This window comes from Puntigrus tetrazona, chromosome 6, assembly GCF_018831695.1.
Source record: "Puntigrus tetrazona isolate hp1 chromosome 6, ASM1883169v1, whole genome shotgun sequence".
Lineage (NCBI taxonomy): Eukaryota > Metazoa > Chordata > Actinopteri > Cypriniformes > Cyprinidae > Puntigrus > Puntigrus tetrazona.
The window spans coordinates 1,596,634-1,617,632 of NC_056704.1; the positions used below are offsets into that span (position 1 = coordinate 1,596,634).

The window sequence follows — 20,999 nt, forward strand, 5'->3', positions numbered from 1 at the left end:
AAATCCAAGATGTGGATGAGCTTGTTTCTTCAATTTGGAAAAAAAAATTATACTCCATCACTTACTCGCCAATGAGTTCTTTGCAGTGAATGGGTGCCGTCAGAATGAGAGTCCACACATCTGATAAAAACATCACAATAATCCACACCAGTGCAGTCCATCAGCTAATGCTGCAATAATGCTTAATGCTTAATGCAATAATGCTTCATTCAGTGAAATAGTCCATCTGCTATTGTCCATCACGCTTGATCTGTGCATGAAAATGCCATTTTCACTGAAAAAGAAATATTATTAATAGAGAACATCTAACTTAGCTGAAATAAGCAGTTTTTGTAGTTAAAAAATGCTTTGGAGTCTCATTTTCACTCAGTTTGGACCCGTTCTGATGATACCCATTCCCTGACTGTCAGAGGAACCAGCGTTGAGCAATACTTAATTACATAAACATTTTCGGATGATCTCTTCCTTTAACGTGCTTTCAACTTTAACCGTAACAAATAATGCTTAACAGAGCAAAGTAATGTGCATTTTTAATGTATGCGAATAATCTTATCTAAATTAAGATTATTACGCTATGACAAAGTTGCAGTAATAAAGTGCATTATATTGTTTGAAAATGAGAACTACTGCACATGCTTTGAGAATTATTGCATTCTTCGTTGCATTCATGCACAGCCATGCATATTATATATTATGCAGTAATTGTTAAAATGGGCGTATTCGTGTAAAGAGCTCTGGTTATTGGTGTTCCTCTGGAGGGCAGCAGATGGCTCACTTGAATGGAGCCGATGCACATTATAACATTTCTTGTCTTTTACAGCAAACCCATGCAGTCTCCACACATATCCAAAGGTTCTCGGTCATTCTGTATGGCATCTCTTTATTGCATGTGGATCTCACACAGAGAAGCGGCTGCGAACACTGTCACGAGCTTCTGATCTTCATCTTTCAGCTGCTGATCTTTGGTTGGACTCAAGCCTGTACTGTACAGAAATCAGAGCTGCTTCACACAGTAAGTGCACATTTTGCTTGCATTAGCTGTTGAAAGTCATTAATATATTGTATATGACACTTTTTTTGCGATTACACCATTGAAATGCGAAATGTCAAATGTTAACAGGTTAGTTTCAGGTGGTTGCATGCTTTGAATGAAGAAATGAGCCGGATGTTTTTGAGCACGGTTACCTGTGTTGGCATATGTTTATTTCTCTCCTGTAGTGATGATACGGCTGTGTGTAAGATGGCTGGTTTTGCTGTTAGGAGTGCAGCTTGTTTCGGCTCAGCTGGGCAAACTTGACGATGCTGATGATGATTTACAAGACAAGAAAAACGGACGAAGCAAAAACAAACGAAACACCTCTAATGTCATCCCAAAAAACAATGGTAAACATTTCTTGCCGTTCGGCTGAACACAGCAAACATAGTAAGCAGATGGCTTGTAAAGTGCTTTATTTGCCTTGGCTTTTATATTCAAAAACCCTGTTTGGCTTCAACTAAGCACATATGAGGTTTTGGTCCAGGTGGTATGAGATCAACAGATTTCATTCATGCCTCTTTCAGACAGGGCCAGGGCATGGTTGATTATGATATTTTTAAATAAATGAAACCGATTTAAATACTTAGCGAGAGCAAGAAAAGTTCATAATAGGTGGAGTTTGTTGAAGTAGGGGCTTATGAATTCGATTTAAACTCTGCTCGCTGTCCTGGGGCAGATTTCCTCTTTGACATGTTTCTTCTTCACCATAAATATGATTTACTGGAGACTGGGGTCATTTCAGCCGGTTCTCATTTACTATTACCTTTACTTTTTTTGTACTTTGCGTTATTTATGTATTTCCTAAGCTGTTATAAAAGGATTACAGTCAGATAGAAGTCACTGTATTTTAGTGTAATAAATCAGCATTTTTGTCACTTTGATATTTCGAATCTAACTTAAATAAATATTTTAACCAAATATATTAAACAAAAATATTTTCCCAAAATACTATGCTGCAGTGTTAGTTTAATATCACTGATTTGCTATTGTAGGTTTTGTCAATATTTTGAAAAAATTTAGATTTTTATAGTCTAAGGTCATCCTAAACATTTATTTTTGTTTTTAATGTATTTTAGTACATCTAAATCTTTTTTTAGTTTTAATATAAAAATGCATTTAGTTTTTTGTTAACAATAATGAGCCTATGTAATGTATGCCTGTTGTTATTTTTTTTCTGTGGACCACAATGAGAGTTTTTGAAGAATGACAGTTCAGCAGTAAGCTTCACAAAATGCGAAAAACACAGTAAAACACTACAAAACCCAAATCAACCTGACACCAGAATGATTTGAATTTCTATCTTTGGTATCAGTGTATAATGTTTTTGTGCTTTGCTCCATCTTTCAGATGTGAACTGTAATCTGAACCTGGCATTTCTGGTGGACAGTTCAGAAAGCGCCAAAGGCAACCATGCTGAAGAGAAGCGTTTTGTTTCTGAACTCGTTAGCTGGATGCAAAACATCCGTCTCCAAACTGGACAGGCCTTGAAATTCAGAATCGCTCTCCTTCAGTACAGCAGTCACGTGATCATCGAACAGTCCTTCGACGATTGGAGGGGCGTACCCAACTTCCAGGATCACATCGAGCCCATGCTCTACATAGGGCACGGTACCTACACCACCTACGCCATCACCAACCTCACACGCATCTACCTGAACGAGTCTGGCCCTGACAGCATGAAGCTGGCCGTTCTGCTGTACGGCGGCGAGTCGCATCCCAAGAATCCCGATATCTTCTCTGCTTTGGCTGACGCTAAGAACCAAGGGATTAAGTTCTTCACAGTAGGCCTAACATCGGGTGCAAATATGGATCAGCTGCGGCTCCTGGCCAGTCCTCCGGCCGCCCGCTACGTGCACAACCTCCAGGACAAGGGCGTCGTGGACAAGATCATCAAAGAGATTGTAAGTAGTGCAATCCCATAATTCTGTCATCACCTACTCAACCTCATGAACTCAACCCCAACTGATATTTTAATGAAAATTTATTGGACAAAAAATGTTCTACTCTACTATCACTTTTTCGCTTCACAAAGCTCATCAGAAAATCAGAAACGGAAATCTCAGATTTGTGCTCTAAAGGTATACTAAAGTCATGACAGAATTTGAATGATCCATTTACCTAAAGGATGGAATGCTCCACACAATTTTCAAAATAGGATTTAAGAGACTAGGCATCATACACTTGCTAAAAAAAACATCAAATGCTGGTTACGTATGTTTTGAGGCATGTTTGAGTTGGTTTAAGCTGGTCTGGAGCTGTTTTAAGCCAGTCAAATGTTGGTTTCCTCAGGTCATGGACTGGTCCTAAGGTGGTCCTGCGCAGGAGATAGCTGCTTACGACCAGCTTAAACCGGTTTATGACCAGCTCAAAACCATGCTTCAAAAACATACCTAACCAGCATATGCTGCTTTTCTCAACAGGGTGGGCATCATACACTAAAAGACTAAGGATGACACACTAAGGGACCATTCACCAAAATGCAACATCTGAAGACTTTGACTAAAGAGTGGAGCAAAAATCTGTGCAAAAGTCATGTAGTATAATTCTACTGATCTTAAACTGACCACAGAGGCAACTGGTGCCAGTGACTTTTACAAAAAACTTGAAGTCTCTCAATATAAACTCAATTTGCTTTTTAAATTCTGAACAGCAATCCTCACTCATTTTATAGTTCTTTGAAAATTAGCTGTTGCCTGATTTGTGCCTATTTTCATTTCTCCTGAGGAATGTTTCAAGAAACATGTCATGAAAGAGGAACTGCTAACCCATAAAACTCCTCTCAGGATTGTCCAAACAAGGAAGTTTAAGGTGGCCGTGTTAAGACAAGAGCTGTGAAAACAAATTTCTGGTTCTCAGGGAGCCACTTTGAAGTGCGCAAATTCTGATGGTCATATGCTTGTGAAGACCCAAATGAAGGATTTATATCTCTTTAGGGATCTCAGATTAAGCAGGGCATGTGTGTCGGGGTTTGTGCTACTGAGAACACCCTTCATGCAGTTATGGAAAATGGGCCGCCTTATCTCTGTATCTGTCCCGAGGACATGGAACAAGTTAATTATGAATTCCTTCGACAGGGCATTAAGGGCATAGTGAGTAAATGCTTTCTTAAGCACACCTTACCTCGAGATCAAAACCCCTGAAGGTGATTTGAGAAGTATTAGAGCGTTGAAGTTCTCGTTGAAGTCCATCTTGGTGATTTCCTGAACCCGTTTTCTCTTTGTTGCCTGATGAAAGTGATTCAAAGCATGTCTGCAACAAAAAAAATGCTTGGCGCCAATACCTGTGTGTCTCACAGTCCATAAGATCCATCTCTGTTTGTCTTAGAGCATACATTCATCTATTTCATCACAGTTTTATTAAAAATCCTTCAACAGTTTCTTGTGGCTTTGGCTAATGGTTTAGCATAGTTTCCTATTAGAAGACAGGAATGTTGGATCTTAGTGTGTCTGGAGTTAAAACTTGTATAATGTCTTTAATGTGGTGAGCTGACCTCAGTCTCTCACAGCACACAGCATCTGCACATGGCCCGGGAAACATTTACGACTGGATAGGTTATCCAGCGCTGCCGTCTCCTGCTAGAGGTTCCCTTGTGCTTCTCTGATAACAGAAAACAGCAGATCACAGGAGAGGCAGCCAAGCCTGAGACATCACACCTGACACAAATACACCGTTTGGTGGTTTTAAGTGTTTCAGACCGGACAAAACTGGTTTTAGTGTTTTAAACTGATGGCTTTGTCCAGATTTACCTGGGGCTGGATTTGCAAAATTTCTCTTAAAAATAAGAATTAAGAAAGTTGCCAAATATTATGGGATCTAAATATTTCTCTGTCTTTATATAAGCTATATAAAGGTATTTTCTACAGTTGTTAAGTTTAGGTATTGGGTAGGATTAGAGACGTAGAATAAGGTCATGTAGAATAAGGCTCTAATTAGCAATAATAAATGGATAATATTGTAATGATATGCATGCTAATAAGGTGTAAAAATATAGTGTTACCGAAAAAGGTAGATCTGGTGGGTCTGCTTGACCAGTTTGACCACCTTAAGCTGGTGTGAATTAGTTAGTCCACTGGATTTCGAGCAAAATAACAGTTAGCGGGTTGCAGTATTTGCGCAGTGAACATCTGTTTCTCATTGACTTTGTGCTGGGTCAGAGCTTTAGGGTAGTATGAGCAGCATGATCCTGCATGCAGGATGAATATCTTACACAGCCTTCTGCACGCTAGCTGCTCTGGGACGACTGTTGATGCAGGTGCTCGTCAATGAGACAAGAAAAGCACAATCAGGAGCTTTAATCGCAGGCCAGGAGCATTCAAATCGCATGCAGCATTGTCATCTTCCCTGCTGCTCGACTGTCTCATCTGCTGTAGTGTCATCTGTTAATCAGCTGCTCATGCAAGCTAAGCGTGATGTTGCTCGTCGCACAAGGTTTCCGCTTAAATAAGACATGCATCTTTCCGCTGTGGCATTATGTCAGCTGTGTGCGCTGTTTGCAATCAAGACAAAATGACTTAATGTGCTGCAATGAAATTTTCTTTGTTCTTCTGAGGGCCGGGGATTCGCAGATTACCGCATCTGTCTATCATCACTGTCCTCGAACTTGATCTTTCAACCAAGGAATGCTGTTTGAAATGCGTCTCTTTCTCTTTTTCTCATTCAACACACGTGCATCTATTATGCATATGCATATTATGCACTAAACCTGGCACGAGAAGCATCTAAAAAAAGTTTTGTGTATTGAGAAGAGACCAAGTATGAGAACTTTAAGTTTTTTAAAAGTTGGTTTGGACATTTATACATATATACATGAGGTGTTTTTGTAATTTTTTCATGTAAATTCACATTTTTCACTTTTATTTCCTTCTAGACTGAGGTGGCTAATGAAGTGGTAAGTGTTTGTCTGACAGAATTCATTTAAGACACTTATGAGTGACATTATTTGTTGTGACTAAAACAATGTGTGTGTGTGTGTGTGTGTGTGTGTGTGTGTGTGTGTGTGTGTGTGTGTGTGTGTCCAACAGTGCCCTCTTTCCCCAAAATGCACTTGTGAGAAAGGAGAGCGAGGACCCAGTGGACCACCTGTAAGTGTCACACATTCTTAAAATCCTTTCTAGACTCTTACACAGTGTTTAAAAAAAAGCATAATTTAGATTTAGTCTTTCCACATATTTTATTAAAGAAAAAAAACCCACCAGACGGATCAAAGGGGCCTTTTTGGCTGAAGATGCAGGAAATTTATAATTACATAATTATTCATGCTTATGTCATATTAAACCTGTTCACTATTATTTTTGTGTTACTTATTTTTTGTAGCCTATGCACACAGCTGTCGTCCATACAGTGACAGTTTATAATCATATCTGTCAACGTCCGAAAGCAGCATCAAATGGAAAGGAAAAAAGGAATCATAAAAATGCTCCCTAAAATAGACTTCTTGCAGTTTGATGATGCCACACTCAATTCGATTGGGTCGAAAGACATTGCTTGAATAGTGCTGTAAAATAAATAATTCATATGTTGAAGCAAAAGTGCTCCACCGCTATTTAAAAAAAAAATGTTATTGCAAAGAATTTTCTATGGGAACACATAAGTATAAATAAATAATTCTGCACCCATCGATTATATGATTTTAACATGATGTCTTTGTCTGGACACTGTTGACAGAATGATGCAAGGCAGAATCTGAATCATTAATAAGTTAACACTCTTTCTCTGAGAACCACAGGGTAAAAAGGGTCGTCCTGGAGAAGATGGAAGTCAAGGAGTCCCGGGACATAAGGTACAAGTTATTATAAATCAAAACCTAGTCAGTATTAATTTGTGTTACCCTCTAAAATGTGACATCTTGTTGCAGGGAGAGAGCGGATTCAGCGGTCCTCCCGGACGAGACGGGACAGAGGTGAGCCTGTCCAGAACCAGGCCTAAAGTCAGTCTATTTTGGCATCATCTGCTTGAGTACGTGCTCTTTCTCACCATGTGTTCTGTGTTAATCATTAGGGGAAACCTGGATACAAAGGAGAAAAGGTGAAATTACGCATCACAGACTAATTGACTAATTATCGGCTGTGTTAGCAATGCCATATCTTGATTAGAATTAGAAAAAAGTATACCTTGAAATGCAATTTTAGTCACTTTGAATAAAAGCATCTGCCAAATGTGTAAATGTAAAGAAATACAAATGTTATATATGTCTTGCGTGCAATCTTTGCAATGTTTGTGTGTGTGTTGTACTGACTGATGTTACAAAGCTTGAAAATGTTAATTTGTGATATTTCATTCAAAATAGTATAATTTCTCTTTAAAAAAATGTATTTATTAAGAATAAAACAGCTTTTTAGACTACTGATATGACGTTGCTTCATCTCATTTGAGTGTATAACATATTTGTCAAAAGTAATATATATTTTTCAAAAAATTACATTTAAATTGGGCAAACTTTTAAATTGTCTTGTGTATATACTGAAACATTATTTCTAGGGAGAGCGAGGGGAGTGTGGCCCACCAGGAGTCAAAGGAGACAGAGTGAGTGACCCTTCAGATCTACATGTTCATCTACAGTAACATGCTATATTTTTAACTGACTGAATCGGATCATTTAAAAGGGTCCGGAGGGTCCAGCTGGTATCAGAGGAAGCAGAGGACTGCAGGTTTGTCTTTAAACTTCATTTATCAAAATGAAAAAGCAGCATTTTTTCATTTTTCATTAGTAGTTTACTGTCTGTTACTCTGTTATGTTTCTCTGCAGGGTTTGCCTGGACCTCATGGAGACGCTGGCCCTGAGGGCCAACCAGGCAAAAAAGTGAGTTCGATTTAACAATGTCTGCTTTTTTTCTAAATACTGTAAAGCAGCATTTTTTTGTTGTCAGAAAGCTGGTTGGCAATTACACTTTTCAAAATAAAGTTTACAAAAGAGGCACAGTGATGCCATGGAGTAAGCATTTTGGTTTCTTGCGAATAACCATTTAGTGAACTTTTTTCTTCTGTCTGGTCACATGATGCAAAGCGAGACACGAAATACCTAACAACAAGTACATAGCACTGCTGTTTCCAAAAGAAATGAACACTAGAGACAGTAAAACGCCTTTATTCCTTTTCACACAAATTTACATTTTCGCACAATTGCATGAAGAATACAATGTTATGACTTCAAAACAATATTAATATGCTGGGATATTTGAACTTTAGCATCACACATATCCAGCTTCAAATCCATGTGTTTTCATAGACGGTAGGTTTGTCCGGTAGCTCACGGAGTACAGAGACGTACTTGAGAGACGAGCTCTGGTTCAAATCCCATGTAACTACGGTTCGACAAAACAGCTTTTATTTCAGTTTTACATTTGTTAGCACTATCGGGTAGGTTTAGGGTTGGTGTAGGGCATATTTCCAGCATGATTAACAGCATTACATTTTAGCAACAGTCCACGGATTTTTAAATTCTCAACTGCCGCAATCTATAGCAACGTAATAGAAATGTGCCAGGGTTCACGTATTGCGCCTGTGTTTTCCTCTTTAAAACTGTGGCAAAATGTGCAGTAAGTCACGTAAAAACAGTGTTGGGGAAAGTGCAAAGAGGTACATTTTAATAATCATGCACCTTTTTCCAATTTAAAGAACCTTTTGTGTGGAAATGTTCCATGAATGTTAAATCTAATAAAATTCTAATAAAAAAAAAAAATTTTTAAGTGTGTAGGGAATGTTTGGGACAACCAAATCCCATTCTTCAGTGCTCTTGTGTAATAGAAATATTTCTGCAGACCTAAATGCCCTCTGTGAGCTTGCTAAATGCCATGCTAAAAAGATTTTAAAAGCATTCTAGGAAAGAATTCAATTTTCAATTTTGACTCTCAGAAATCTTGTCTAGTTCTCCATCAGTGCTGATACGCATCTGTGTGCTACTAAAGAGAACTCAGAACTTAATTATTTTTCTGGAATGTTCATTTTTCCTGTACTGATGGATGTCATCTGAGCAACAGATTAATGTCTGGACTTGCATGCTTGTGTCGCACCACAAATCAGTATTTCTGTCTTTGACAGGTGAAGGTGTTCTACCTAATGTGTCTGAACAGTAATTGCGGTCTTTGCTTAAATATGTCATGAACCATGTGTCTTCAAAGACCCCCAGTTGCATCTACCCAATGAATGCATGCAGACATGTACTTAATAGTCATTAAATTATTTTTATAACATTATTGTTTATTGTAATTTTTCCATTTAACAGATGCTATTCAAAGCATTCCCTTGAGGTTACGTCTTGTTTAAAGCAGCACGTGTTTATTTTAGTGCCCATATTAACACATATTAAGGTTTGACAGCAAGGCAGACCAAATTTATATTCAGTGAATCTGAATGGATCCAGATGATATAAGCGGTTTATTGCTGCAGTTTAAATTTTGGTATCCGTTCCATGTGCATTAATCACCATTTAGATGTAAATGTGTAAATGTGATACTCTCTTCATCTTCATGTTGCTCCAAAAACATAATGAGAAAGGTCTTGAGACCTTTAATAGCTGAACTTCTTTTAACTTGAGCACTGCATGTTTAGAAAGGGGTGTCATGCAAGACTGTGAAACATGAAAGCAACAGTCTCTGTAGCAAGCACAGTGGAAAAGCACAAAGCACATTCGGCCCCTATGAACATTGTTTAATATATTCAACATTTAGATTTTAATTATAGTTACTCTAATATTAGCCATCTATGTATTCTGTCTAGGCATTGCTGGGTATTGTTTTATAAATGCATAATACAAATACATAAGGATATATTGAATAAAACATGTTTTGAGTTTTTTAGACAGTTACCATTTTTTTGCAGTTGAATATTTACCCTGATTGGTTTAATTATGTAAAAGTAGCTAAGATGCATTCTGGGACTGCATTGGTTGGTTCTAGATAGACATTGGGTGTTAATGTCTTAAAAAAGGCTTTATTTTACCAGCGGTTTATGGTTCAGGACCATTAATACTTGCTTTTTCAATAGGGTAGAGAGCATTGAGTTCACAGATTGGACTTCAGTACTGCTATTATTGCTCTGAATGGTTCTGCATCTTTAGGGTGAGAGAGGTTTTCCCGGACCACCAGGAATACAGGGCGAGACTGGCTTTGGGCTTCCTGGACAAAAGGTTGGCTTTTATAAGGAAACTCTGAGATCAGGAACCCAATGAAATCGTATCTGTGATCATAACATGCATGTTTTCTCAATCTGTAGGGTGATGTGGGCTTTCAGGGCAGAATGGGTCCTCCCGGGCCCCCTGGGCTTGGCATGCCGGGCCTACCGGTAAAGATATGCAAGTGATCATGCCCAATAGAGATTGCAATTGTCACTGAACACAATGAAGTTGTCGTATTCATTTCTATAATCGTGTTTTCTCTTAAGGGCTCACAGGGGCCGCAGGGTTTACCAGGAGAGAAGGGTCCTCCAGGAGAGGGTTTACCAGGATCAAAGGTAAACACGTCATTGACTGCACACAGTTCATCATTTGTGCGAGTCAGATCAAGGTTATGACGAGGTTTAATGTGTTTTTATTCAAGTTATGTTGTGTGCATGGTTTATATCAGAGAACCTTTGAAATGTCTAAACTTCGTGACCTCTTACCTCCATTCATCCAACATTTTTTTTATCTGTTTTTATTCAAAACATAATCGATCTTGCTGTTGATAGACTCCGCATCTGAAAAATGTCAGATATATTTATTTATTTGGCAGATGCTTTTATGCAAAGCAACTTAAAGTGTTTTCAGTAAAATGTGCACAATGAGATTTTATCTCCCTGGCAAATATCTAGATAATGCACAATAGAAAAAAATATTGTTGAAGGTGTCTCTTTGTGGCCAGTTTTACTCAAATTGCTTGCATGAAATTTTGAAGTAGAAAGACTAAAATAGCATTTTCTTTTCAAATTTAAGTTAATGTTCAGACTTTCTCGAGAAGCTGTTATGCATAATGTATTAATGTTTCTGAACTAGGCTCATCTTAGGGTGAATCGTGACCTGTACATTTTTGTGGCATTCAATAATAATAGCAAAAGTATATGAAAATAGGATGGCAAAGCTCGGTATAAAGCATCTGATAGTTTAAACTTCTTTCTTTTACAGGGAGAGAGGGGTCTGGAGGGGCAGAAAGGACCCAGAGGACTTGTCGGTCCTGGCATTAGAGGAGACAAGGTAAAACATTCAGATCAATTAAATTAAATTGTTTCTTTTTTCTTTTTTGAGCTCATACCTCATGAGTGGCTTGATTTCTACCCTGAAGCTGCTCTATAATAGATGTTTAGTTTTCTTAAAAAAAGAGAAAAGAAACGCTCTTAGCTCTGAAACGTTTCAGGTGTAACTGTTTACATAATTTGCTTTATTATACCACTCTCTGTGGCTTTGTGAAGGAACCTGTCCCAGCATGCAACGCAACCTGTGTCAAGACATATATGAAAATCAATGCTGTATCTATTACACACTCCAAATCCTTTTAATAACTCGATTGAGCTGACAGATTTGCTTATGTGTTTCACTCTGAGGTGTGCAACTGCAATAATATATTTGTGTTGTTGTCTTTAGGGTGATATTGGTCCTCCTGGTCTTCAAGGACCAGTGGGGCTTCCTGGAGCAGGGATCCAAGGAGAGAAGGTGCTGACAAGCTTATGATATGAGCGTGACGTAAAAATGTGCTGTACATCCATGCATTGTAGAATATGTTTGTTTTAGGGTATGGAAGGACCTCGTGGACCCCCGGGAAGCAGAGGCCCACCGGGTGAGGGCTACCCTGGACCAAAGGCAAGAGTCATGCTATAAACACTGTTTCATCTTCTAATAGTAAAAGGCTTGGGTGAATGTCATCTTATAACTGAAGAAATCATCTGTATGCTTTAAAAATGTGCTGTTGAAGGGTGATCAAGGTTTACCCGGTGAGAGCGGTGCACCAGGGGAGAGAGGAGCAGGAGAACCGGGAGCTAAAGTAAGTCATCTTTACTTTACGTTAAACCAGAAATCACTCTTTTGTCTTGCTGCTGTGCATGATTCATCAGTGCATGCTCATTCGGACAAAAAAAGTTGGTCACTTATTAAAATTCTATTTTGCTGAAGATACGTACGTAAGATATAAGAAGTATGGACGTTAGATGGGTTGCAAACAGCGTTAAATGTTGACGTTACCTTTTAAGTAGAATTAAACCATTTTTGTTAATTAAAACAAAGCTGAAATAAAACAAAATACATCTTAGACAAAAAAAAAACTGCAAATAAATAAAAACTAAAGCTGAACTAAAACTCAAGCTGAAGTTAAACCTAAATGCCAATATAAAAATTTATTTAATTTAAAAATAAAAATAAAATAAAAAAAGGCTCATTCATAAACTATAATTGTATATAATTAATAATAAAATAAATGTTACATGTCTAAAGTCTTTAAAATCCTTCTGATTAGGCATTTTGATCAAAGTGTTTTTGCTGGTTAAAATGGTTAAGCCATTAAGCCATGAAGACACCAGGTCATAGCTGCTGGTAACCAGCTTGACCGAGATGCTCTACTAGGTTAAAAACTGGACACATGAGCTGTTAACCAAGCTGATCATCCATTTTGATCAGCTTGGACCACTTTGTACTAGACGATTATTATACACGTTAGACCAGCTAGAAACCATATAAAACTAGCACAACGTTTTTTTCCATAACTTTAATGATTAATATATGAATTATTCTATTTAGGGGGAACCTGGTTCTTCAGGGTTATCAGGATTACCAGGTTTACCAGGAGAAGATGGAGCTCCAGGACAGAAGGTACTAGGCACACATCAGTATCTTGAATCAAGACTTAGCATTAACACACATATTCATCACTGTGTGTATTTCAGGGAGAACCAGGGACCCAAGGTCTGAGGGGCCTTGAAGGAGCAGCAGGAGTGGGCATCCAGGGTGAAAAAGTATCTCTCTCTCATGTTTTCTCACATGTTAATCGTTATAAAATCATTTTAAAAATCTATCAAATGAACGTTTTGAGTGTGAGATTTCCATACATGTCAAACATGGCGTCAGAATGGGGTTTTTAACTGTTAACACCAACTAGATGCTTATTGATAGTGTTTTGTTAATGTAATGTTGTTTAGGGCGATCAGGGTCAGCGGGGAATCCGTGGGTTAGCAGGGCCGCCGGGAATAGCCGGACCCTCAGGGTCGAAGGTGAGTACTTAGTTCTCAGCAGTGAATCTGGAATATTTTGTCTTTCGCTATATAGATATATAACATATTATATCAAATGTATTAATGTCTTTATAGGGAGAGCCTGGCATCCCAGGAAGACTGGGATTACCTGGACCCCCGGGACGTGCTATAACAGGATCAAAGGTAACCGCTTTTCTGTTGTAGTCTGGAAATTGGCCTGTTTATTGGCTGAAGTGTAGCGTTGCGGTTTATTTATAAAGATAGCGTCTATTCAAAAAATGTCCTATGCCCATTTCAAAGATCCAGGTGCTCAGTGCTAGCCTAGCTGCCTAGTCTTTCCCACATTTGCCGCTGTCTCTGACGTCTCTGTAGTGATCCAACATGAGATACAATTTGTTTTGGCATTCAGGTCTCATGCATGTTTTATTTGTTCCTGGTCATATAATTCTGGTTAAGCACAAAGTTATATTTAATTTATATAGCTACTTATTTGAACTTGACTGTAGTACAGCGCTGACTTTGTGTGCTTTTGTCTTTATTTCCTGACAAAAACGTCATTGACTGCACAGCAGTGGAAACACAAGCTGGATCTAGGGTCTAGACTCGTACCACTCAGTGGAAACAAGCCATAAACTGCTTTGACATAATCTGCATTGTAAAAAGCACTATATAAATCCTGTTATATTGACATCGGACTCCACAAAATATGCCCAAAATCCTTTAAATGCACAATATGTCTGTAAAAACACATCGCTTCATTGCAGGGTGACGCAGGCCCGCCAGGTCCGTCTGGTCCGATAGGAGAGACGGGATATGGACTCCCTGGACCAAAGGTTAATTTAATTATTAATTATTGTTAATACTGTAAAAATAACATGTTATTAATCTGTTGTCTTGATCAAACATCAACGGATTGCTCATGTTTTGTTTTTAGGGTGATCGTGGTGACCCAGGTCCTCCTGGTCTAAGTGGACCAAAAGGGGACGGCTATCCTGGTCCCTTAGTGAGTAAAAAAAAGGCCTGTTATTTAAAACCATTCGTGATCACAACATCATTCTGTAAAGACTGTAATTCACCTTGAAGTCATATTTTGATGTTGCTGTGTGTGTTATTTGTTCGCAGGGGCCTCCTGGTCTTCAGGGTCTTCCAGGAGAACCTGGTCCAGAGGGCATAGGAATACCTGGACCAAAGGTAGGGCTGTTCTTACGTGCTACCCAAAGCAGAGCTCGCTTGTATAAAAATCTTATCATAAAATGAGGTGTAAACACAAGTATTTCATCATGACTGTGTCTCAGGGTGATATTGGCTTCAGAGGTTTACCGGGCCTACCTGGACCTCCAGGAGAAGGACTACAAGGACCAGCTGTATGTCACCAAACACGTGTTAATGATATCTTATTTAAGCCCTTGTCAATGTCATTTAACCCGTCTTACCAGATTTATTAGAGCTCCTGACCATAACAAGGAAATATTTCTGTGCTTTTGTTAAAGAACATATTTTAAATTCTTTACAATCACCCCAACAGTTTTCAGAATAAAAATATCACCATAATGTCCTTATTAGAAGAAATCAGTACTTCTGTTTAGAAAAGACACATGAAATTAATGGAAACGAGGACGTGTATCATTTTCTAAAACATTTTATTTATTTGGAACTTTCTATTCATCATCAACCCTGAGAAACAAAAAAAGTTAAATGTAAAATGTTAAATTATTTTAAACACTGATAATAATCAGAAATGTTTCTTGAGCAGCAAATCGGCACATTATAATGATTTCTAAAGGATCGTGTGACTGGAGTAATGATGCTGAAAACCCAGCTTGGATCACAGAAATAAATCACATTTTAAAGTACATTACAGTAAAAAAAAAAGTTTTAAATTGTAATAATATTTCACAATTTTCCTGTTTTAATGTAGATTTTTACAACAAACATTTAATTGTTTGAGCATGTATTATATATTTTTATAGTGCAAATCTATAGGGCACAATTCATTAACATGAAATTATATATATATATATATATATATATATATATATATATATATATATATATATATATATATATATATATATATATATGACCTTTTATCTAATGCATTGACATAATCAGACAAGTGTGGCTTACTGTATGTGTCCAAACATTTTTGGGATAAACTTTTTTTATGTTATCTGTAAAGTATTCCTTGTTTTATCTGTGATCCGTGTACTGCATTCTGTCTCCCTGAATGAACTTCCAATGGAATACATGCCACTCCTCAAAGGCTTCATCAATTACCACTTCATCCTAACACCACATTTACCATTGTACTGTATCCCTGATCGTATATTACACACACACACACACACACACACACACACACACACCTGCTCCAAATCTTTTACATATGTCCAACAAATCCAGATAATGTAATCCAGTAACTTAACCTTCATTCCAGATGTTCCGGTGCTGCTTTCATCCCAGCACCATGATTCAGGATGTATTTTCCCCTTTGATTTGTGTTAGTAATCTGTCTGTGAACAAAACAGGGCAACATGGGAAGACCAGGACCTCCCGGACCGACTGGGTCACCAGGACAAGGCCTACAGGGTCCAAAGGTGAGACAGCGGCAAACACAAATCATAAAGAGTATATGTGTATATGTGTTTTCAAACCTCAAACAGCACAATCTTATACACTATTGCAGGGTGATCAGGGGTCACAGGGCGTGAGCGGGCCAAGAGGACCTCCTGGAGAAGGATTGCCTGGGTCAAAGGTCTCAGGTTTTGTTATATAGCCTGCGTTGTGATTTAATATTCATACAGTTTGCTAATATGAAGACCATTCGTGTTTTTCAGGGGGATCGTGGAGGTCAGGGTGAGAGGGGGATGAAGGGGGTTAAAGGTGATATTGGAGATCCTGGCGTTCCTGGACAAACAGTTAGTAAACTAACCTCAACGTTAACAGAGCTGAGGCCCGTGTGAAGCATTTCAAATCGGTCATAATGCATATGAGTTTCTTCTTCATATACGATGCAGCCAAAATAATAGGCAGAGAGGTAATTTGGTAAAATGTGGTGGGGTGCAGTAAAATAAAACCAATGTAGTTCAGTAGCATGCGATGAAATACACATTCTAATAAAAGGCATACAAAAATCAGATGTTTATAGCTATTGCAGTAAAAAGAAATTAGTAAGAGCTCTCGTTATGTAAAGCAAACATATGTGTATGTTGAGACGTATTATAACTCCCTAACTCACTTGTTTCAGGGTAGGCCAGGAATCAAAGGAGAATCTGGATTAACGGTGAGTTTTTACGTCTTTCACATCATAGTCAACATTCGATCCATTATATTCTGTTAATATGCATTTTATCAACTCAAATTATGTTTTTTAGAGGGACGTCATAATCAGAATGATCCGGGAGATTTGTGGTACGTATATCCCTCATTACATTTGAACATAATTTGCCTTATACAACTGTTCAAAATGGTGGGGGTTGGTGAGGTTTTTAAAAAATAGTTTATGTATTTTATGTTCACTTTGACTGCATTTATTCATCAAAATGACACGAACGCATTTATTTGATTTGAAATAACATTTTTCTATTGTAATATATTTTAAAACGTTTTTTTTTTCCTGTGACACAAAACTGTATTTTCAGCATCATTATTTCAGTGTCACATGATCTTTTATAAATCATTTTTGCCGCTCAAGAAACATTTCTGATTATTATCAATGTTGAAAAACAGCTCATGTTTTTGTGGAAATGTGATACATTTTCTCTGTATTTTTGAATGAATAGAAGGTTCAAAAGAACAGCACTGATTTGAAAGAAATCTTTTTAACATTCAAAAACAATTCAAAACATACACTTTATTTTAAGGTGTCCTTGTTACTGAGTAACTATGCATTTCAGTAGTGAGTAATATTACTGGTTTAGGGTTACTTGCATGCTATTATGCATAATTAATTGTTATTAAAATAGCAAGTACGTGTAACGTGTAAAAAGGACACTTTAAAATAATCATCTAAACTGTCACTTTTAATCCATTTAATGCATCCATGCTAAATATAAGCATTAATATTACTCACCCCAAACCTACAGTTCATTAAATGTCCTGTCCTGTCTTTCAGGCTGTGGAGTCAAATGTAAAGAGCGTCCCATGGAGCTGGTGTTTGTGATCGACAGCTCTGAAAGCGTCGGGCCTAATAACTTTGAGATTATCAAAGAGTTTGTGGCCGCTCTAGTCGACAGACTCACCGTGGGACACAATGCCACCCGAGTCGGTCTCGTTTTATACAGCCTAGGGGTCCAGCTTGAGTTCAACCTCGCTCGCTACATGACCAAAGAAGACATCAAGCAAGCGATACGAAGGGTTCACTACATCGGCGAGGGCACCTACACCGGCTCTGCCATCCGCAAAGCTACCCAGGAGGCGTTTTACAGCGCGAGGACCGGGGTGAGGAAGGTAGCCATCGTCATCACAGACGGACAAACAGATACACGGGAGCCGGTGAAGCTGGAAATCGCTGTCAGGGAGGCGCACGCTGCCAATATCGAGATGTACTCGGTGGGGATTGTTAACATTAGTGATCCGACGCAGGAGGCGTTCCTACAGGAGCTCAATCTCATTGCATCGGACCCTGACAGTGAGCACATGTTCTATATAGACGACTTCAACACCTTACCAGGTAATAGATTCAGTTCTCAAACTTATGCTATGCATGCACATAGCACTTATGTACATGCACTTCTCTGGTGATGGCAAGATTCATATTGAATGCTGTACATAAGGAGGTATGCGTAATACTTTTTCACCAAAAAATGGTGTGTTTACGGCCAGCAGGGGCCTTTTTAACATCCTTATCTATCTCGACTCATTATTAATTGCAGTATTTGTCAGTATGCTAAATATTTGCATATTGCATAATCATTACTGCAAATCAACATCTAAAGCTCTTTAGAATATCTAAAGATTAAAAACTCTAAAACAGATCAGGAGGCGCAGCAGTTATGTTTTATGATTCCTGAATATATTAAGCTTTTAGTTCAATTTAGCTTTGATTTATTACTGATACGTTACAAATAATTAATAAACGACTTTTAGAAACCGCTTTATATGTTCATCATTACCAAGACTTTACTATCACTTTTTATCACATCCTTGCTGAACATTCAACCTTGCATCAAAGGAATAAATTATATTTTCAAGTATATTGAAACAGAAAAACATCATTTTAAATGATGAGACAATAATCACAACACCTGTGTTTAGAATTTAATAAATAGTAATAAATTTGTCATGCATATAAACAAAAGATATCCGAGCTGCATTTCAATAAACCAGCTTTTATACAATAACGAGCTATTCTATAAATGTACATTTCATCACTTGACCAACGGAGAGCGACTTAAATGCATTTTTGAGAAACTCACTTAAAACAATAACGAACGTTCATAAATGACTCATATTCTTAAGGACAAAGATCAATCCCGGATATTTACATTTGGGTAGAATTGAATATATAATACAGCTTTTTCCTCTTTTAATTCACTCTTATACAGCTCTGGAGTCCAAACTGGTCAATCAGCTCTGTGAGGACGAAAATGGAGCGCTCATCTTCAGTCGCATTAATGGTTTTGAAAACGGATATGGCATTAATGGCAACCGCATCAATGGAAACGGCAGGTACACTTACGGCACTAGTGTAGATGAAGTCCACAGGGAGAGCACAGGAACACACTCTGGGATGAACACTGATCCAACAGCTGGGCCAGACGTTCACGAGGTTAGTGCACTGATGGGCTCCACGCTTTCTTGCTATCCCGGGTTTAGTAAATAAAAAATGTGTGCTCAACTTTGAGTTTTTTAGCATTGCTAATGTCCTCTCAGGAGGTTGAGCACGTACCTGAGACACCAGACACAAACACTTCAGAGCAGAGCGGCGGCAGAGGAGATACTCCAACCTTCATCCACACATCCACACATAGCAGACCTTCATCAGGGACAACATCATCATCATCATCATCAACAACAACAACGTCTTCATCAACATCAACGACTGTGAACACGTCAACCTCATTGCGGTATATACCCGCACCACGACCTCCATTACCTAAAGGTATTCATAACACACTCATCAATACACTAGTACACTGCTATTCAAAACATTTTATTTTAAGGTCTACTTGATTGCATGTACTTGCTATTGTAATAACATGTAGTAAAGTACACGTAGTTTATTAATATTACTCACTACATGAATGCACACAGTAACAAGGACAAACTTTTGAATTGTAGTGTAGATAAAAACATTCTGTAAATCGCTGATTTCATAGATGCTTATTTAATTTTTCTCTGCTTGAAAATCACTGAAGAAATGCTACAAAGGACTGCAAATAAAGCATAAATCATGTTATGTTTTTTATTTGCATTTTTTACTTAGGCCTATTTAAAAGTGAAAAATAAATAAGGCAAAATAAGAGACACCCATTCACAATAAGTAGTGAGGAACTCATAGCTCAACAATAAATGACGAAAAAATATGCCCAAGTATGTAATCTTGCAACAGAACACATTAATATTGGTATTTTAAATTTGATTAATTATATTTGATTGATTAATTATCTTTTTGACAGTTCTTCAGCTGTTACTTGAATGGGCTGAATATTTTATTTTATTTTATTTTATTTTTATTAATTTACTTAAATTAGCACTAGATTATTATGTAATTAAAATGTCACATTTTTATCTAAATAATTTGCATTTTCTAAACTTTTTAAAATGCCAAATTGCATATGTATATATATATTTACGATTCATTTCAATGATAAATTAATAAATAGAACATCAGTTATAAACATAAAAATGTCTAAAAATATCATTCTTTATTTCAAGCTATGGTAATGCATGGATTATTATATGAACCATCTATCCAAATGTCAATACAAACAATAGGCCTGTACCTTTTCGAAGCACAGATGTGAAATTCACTTTTCCAGATGGTCAAATTGCCTATATTACCTTATATTGAAATATCCGATGAACAAAACAAAATCACATTAATAACAAAAGCAAATGACCTAGTGGAATACCTGTATATTTTGTAATATGCAATACGTGTATATGTTAATATTGTAAACCTTTTTTGAATCTTTATCCAGAGGTTGTATCTCTGGACCCCCGTTGTGAGCTGCTCCTGGATCAGGGCCCTTGTCGGGACTATAACATCCGCTGGTACTACGACCGGCAGGCCAACGCTTGCGCTCAGTTCTGGTACGGAGGCTGTGACGGGAACCGCAACCGCTTTGACACGGAAGAAGAGTGCAAAAAGACATGTGTTGCTGTGAGAGCAGGTAAAACACACATTTGAACTGAACTCTTCTTTAGTAAATATCTTCCATATAGTGACAATTTTTCATTCTTTAATTTGCATTTAGGAGGCTGATATCCATTAGGGATAGTTTTCCCTTTGTCTTCAATTCCTCACACTCCAATACGATGGACCTGCACTGAAATACACAAAGTATGTGAAAAATTGGTAGGACGGGAGATTTCACTGAGAGTAGCCAGTTTATACACACAGTACTTTTCATGCAGAACTGTGAAGAAGCAATACTGTAATATTGTACACTGTCATAGTTACACAACATTCTTGAATTAACATTAATGTAATGAATGAAATGTAATCTGTAAGAGCTAATGTTGTCAGTATCATTTTGTATCTTGTGCTTTTTGTAATAAAATATTTTGTACATGGATAAATGGCATGGCTCTCGCTCTGTCAACAAATCAAGATGGTCAGCGTATGTTCAGCTCAAGATAGATTTGT

The 20,999-nt window shown here is 37.6% G+C and overlaps 1 protein-coding gene across 1 annotated transcript; it reads left to right on the plus strand.

Moving 5' to 3' along the window:
• Positions 1-1,220: 1,220 nt before the first annotated feature.
• col28a2b (collagen, type XXVIII, alpha 2b) lies at positions 1,221-20,908 on the plus strand. The gene is made up of 34 exons (XM_043242979.1): positions 1,221-1,383; positions 2,384-2,937; positions 5,904-5,924; positions 6,058-6,117; positions 6,762-6,815; positions 6,891-6,935; positions 7,034-7,060; positions 7,514-7,558; positions 7,639-7,683; positions 7,782-7,835; positions 10,092-10,160; positions 10,247-10,315; positions 10,415-10,483; positions 11,133-11,201; positions 11,589-11,657; positions 11,736-11,804; positions 11,917-11,985; positions 12,735-12,806; positions 12,881-12,949; positions 13,133-13,204; positions 13,301-13,369; positions 13,951-14,019; positions 14,121-14,189; positions 14,309-14,377; positions 14,482-14,550; positions 15,715-15,783; positions 15,873-15,941; positions 16,024-16,104; positions 16,434-16,469; positions 16,561-16,597; positions 17,301-17,858; positions 18,733-18,956; positions 19,061-19,289; positions 20,332-20,908. The coding sequence occupies exons 1-34, from the start codon at positions 1,221-1,223 to the stop codon at positions 20,538-20,540; spliced, it is 3,621 nt and encodes a 1,206-aa protein (XP_043098914.1). The 3' UTR covers positions 20,541-20,908.
• The last annotated feature ends 91 nt before the right edge of the window (positions 20,909-20,999 follow it).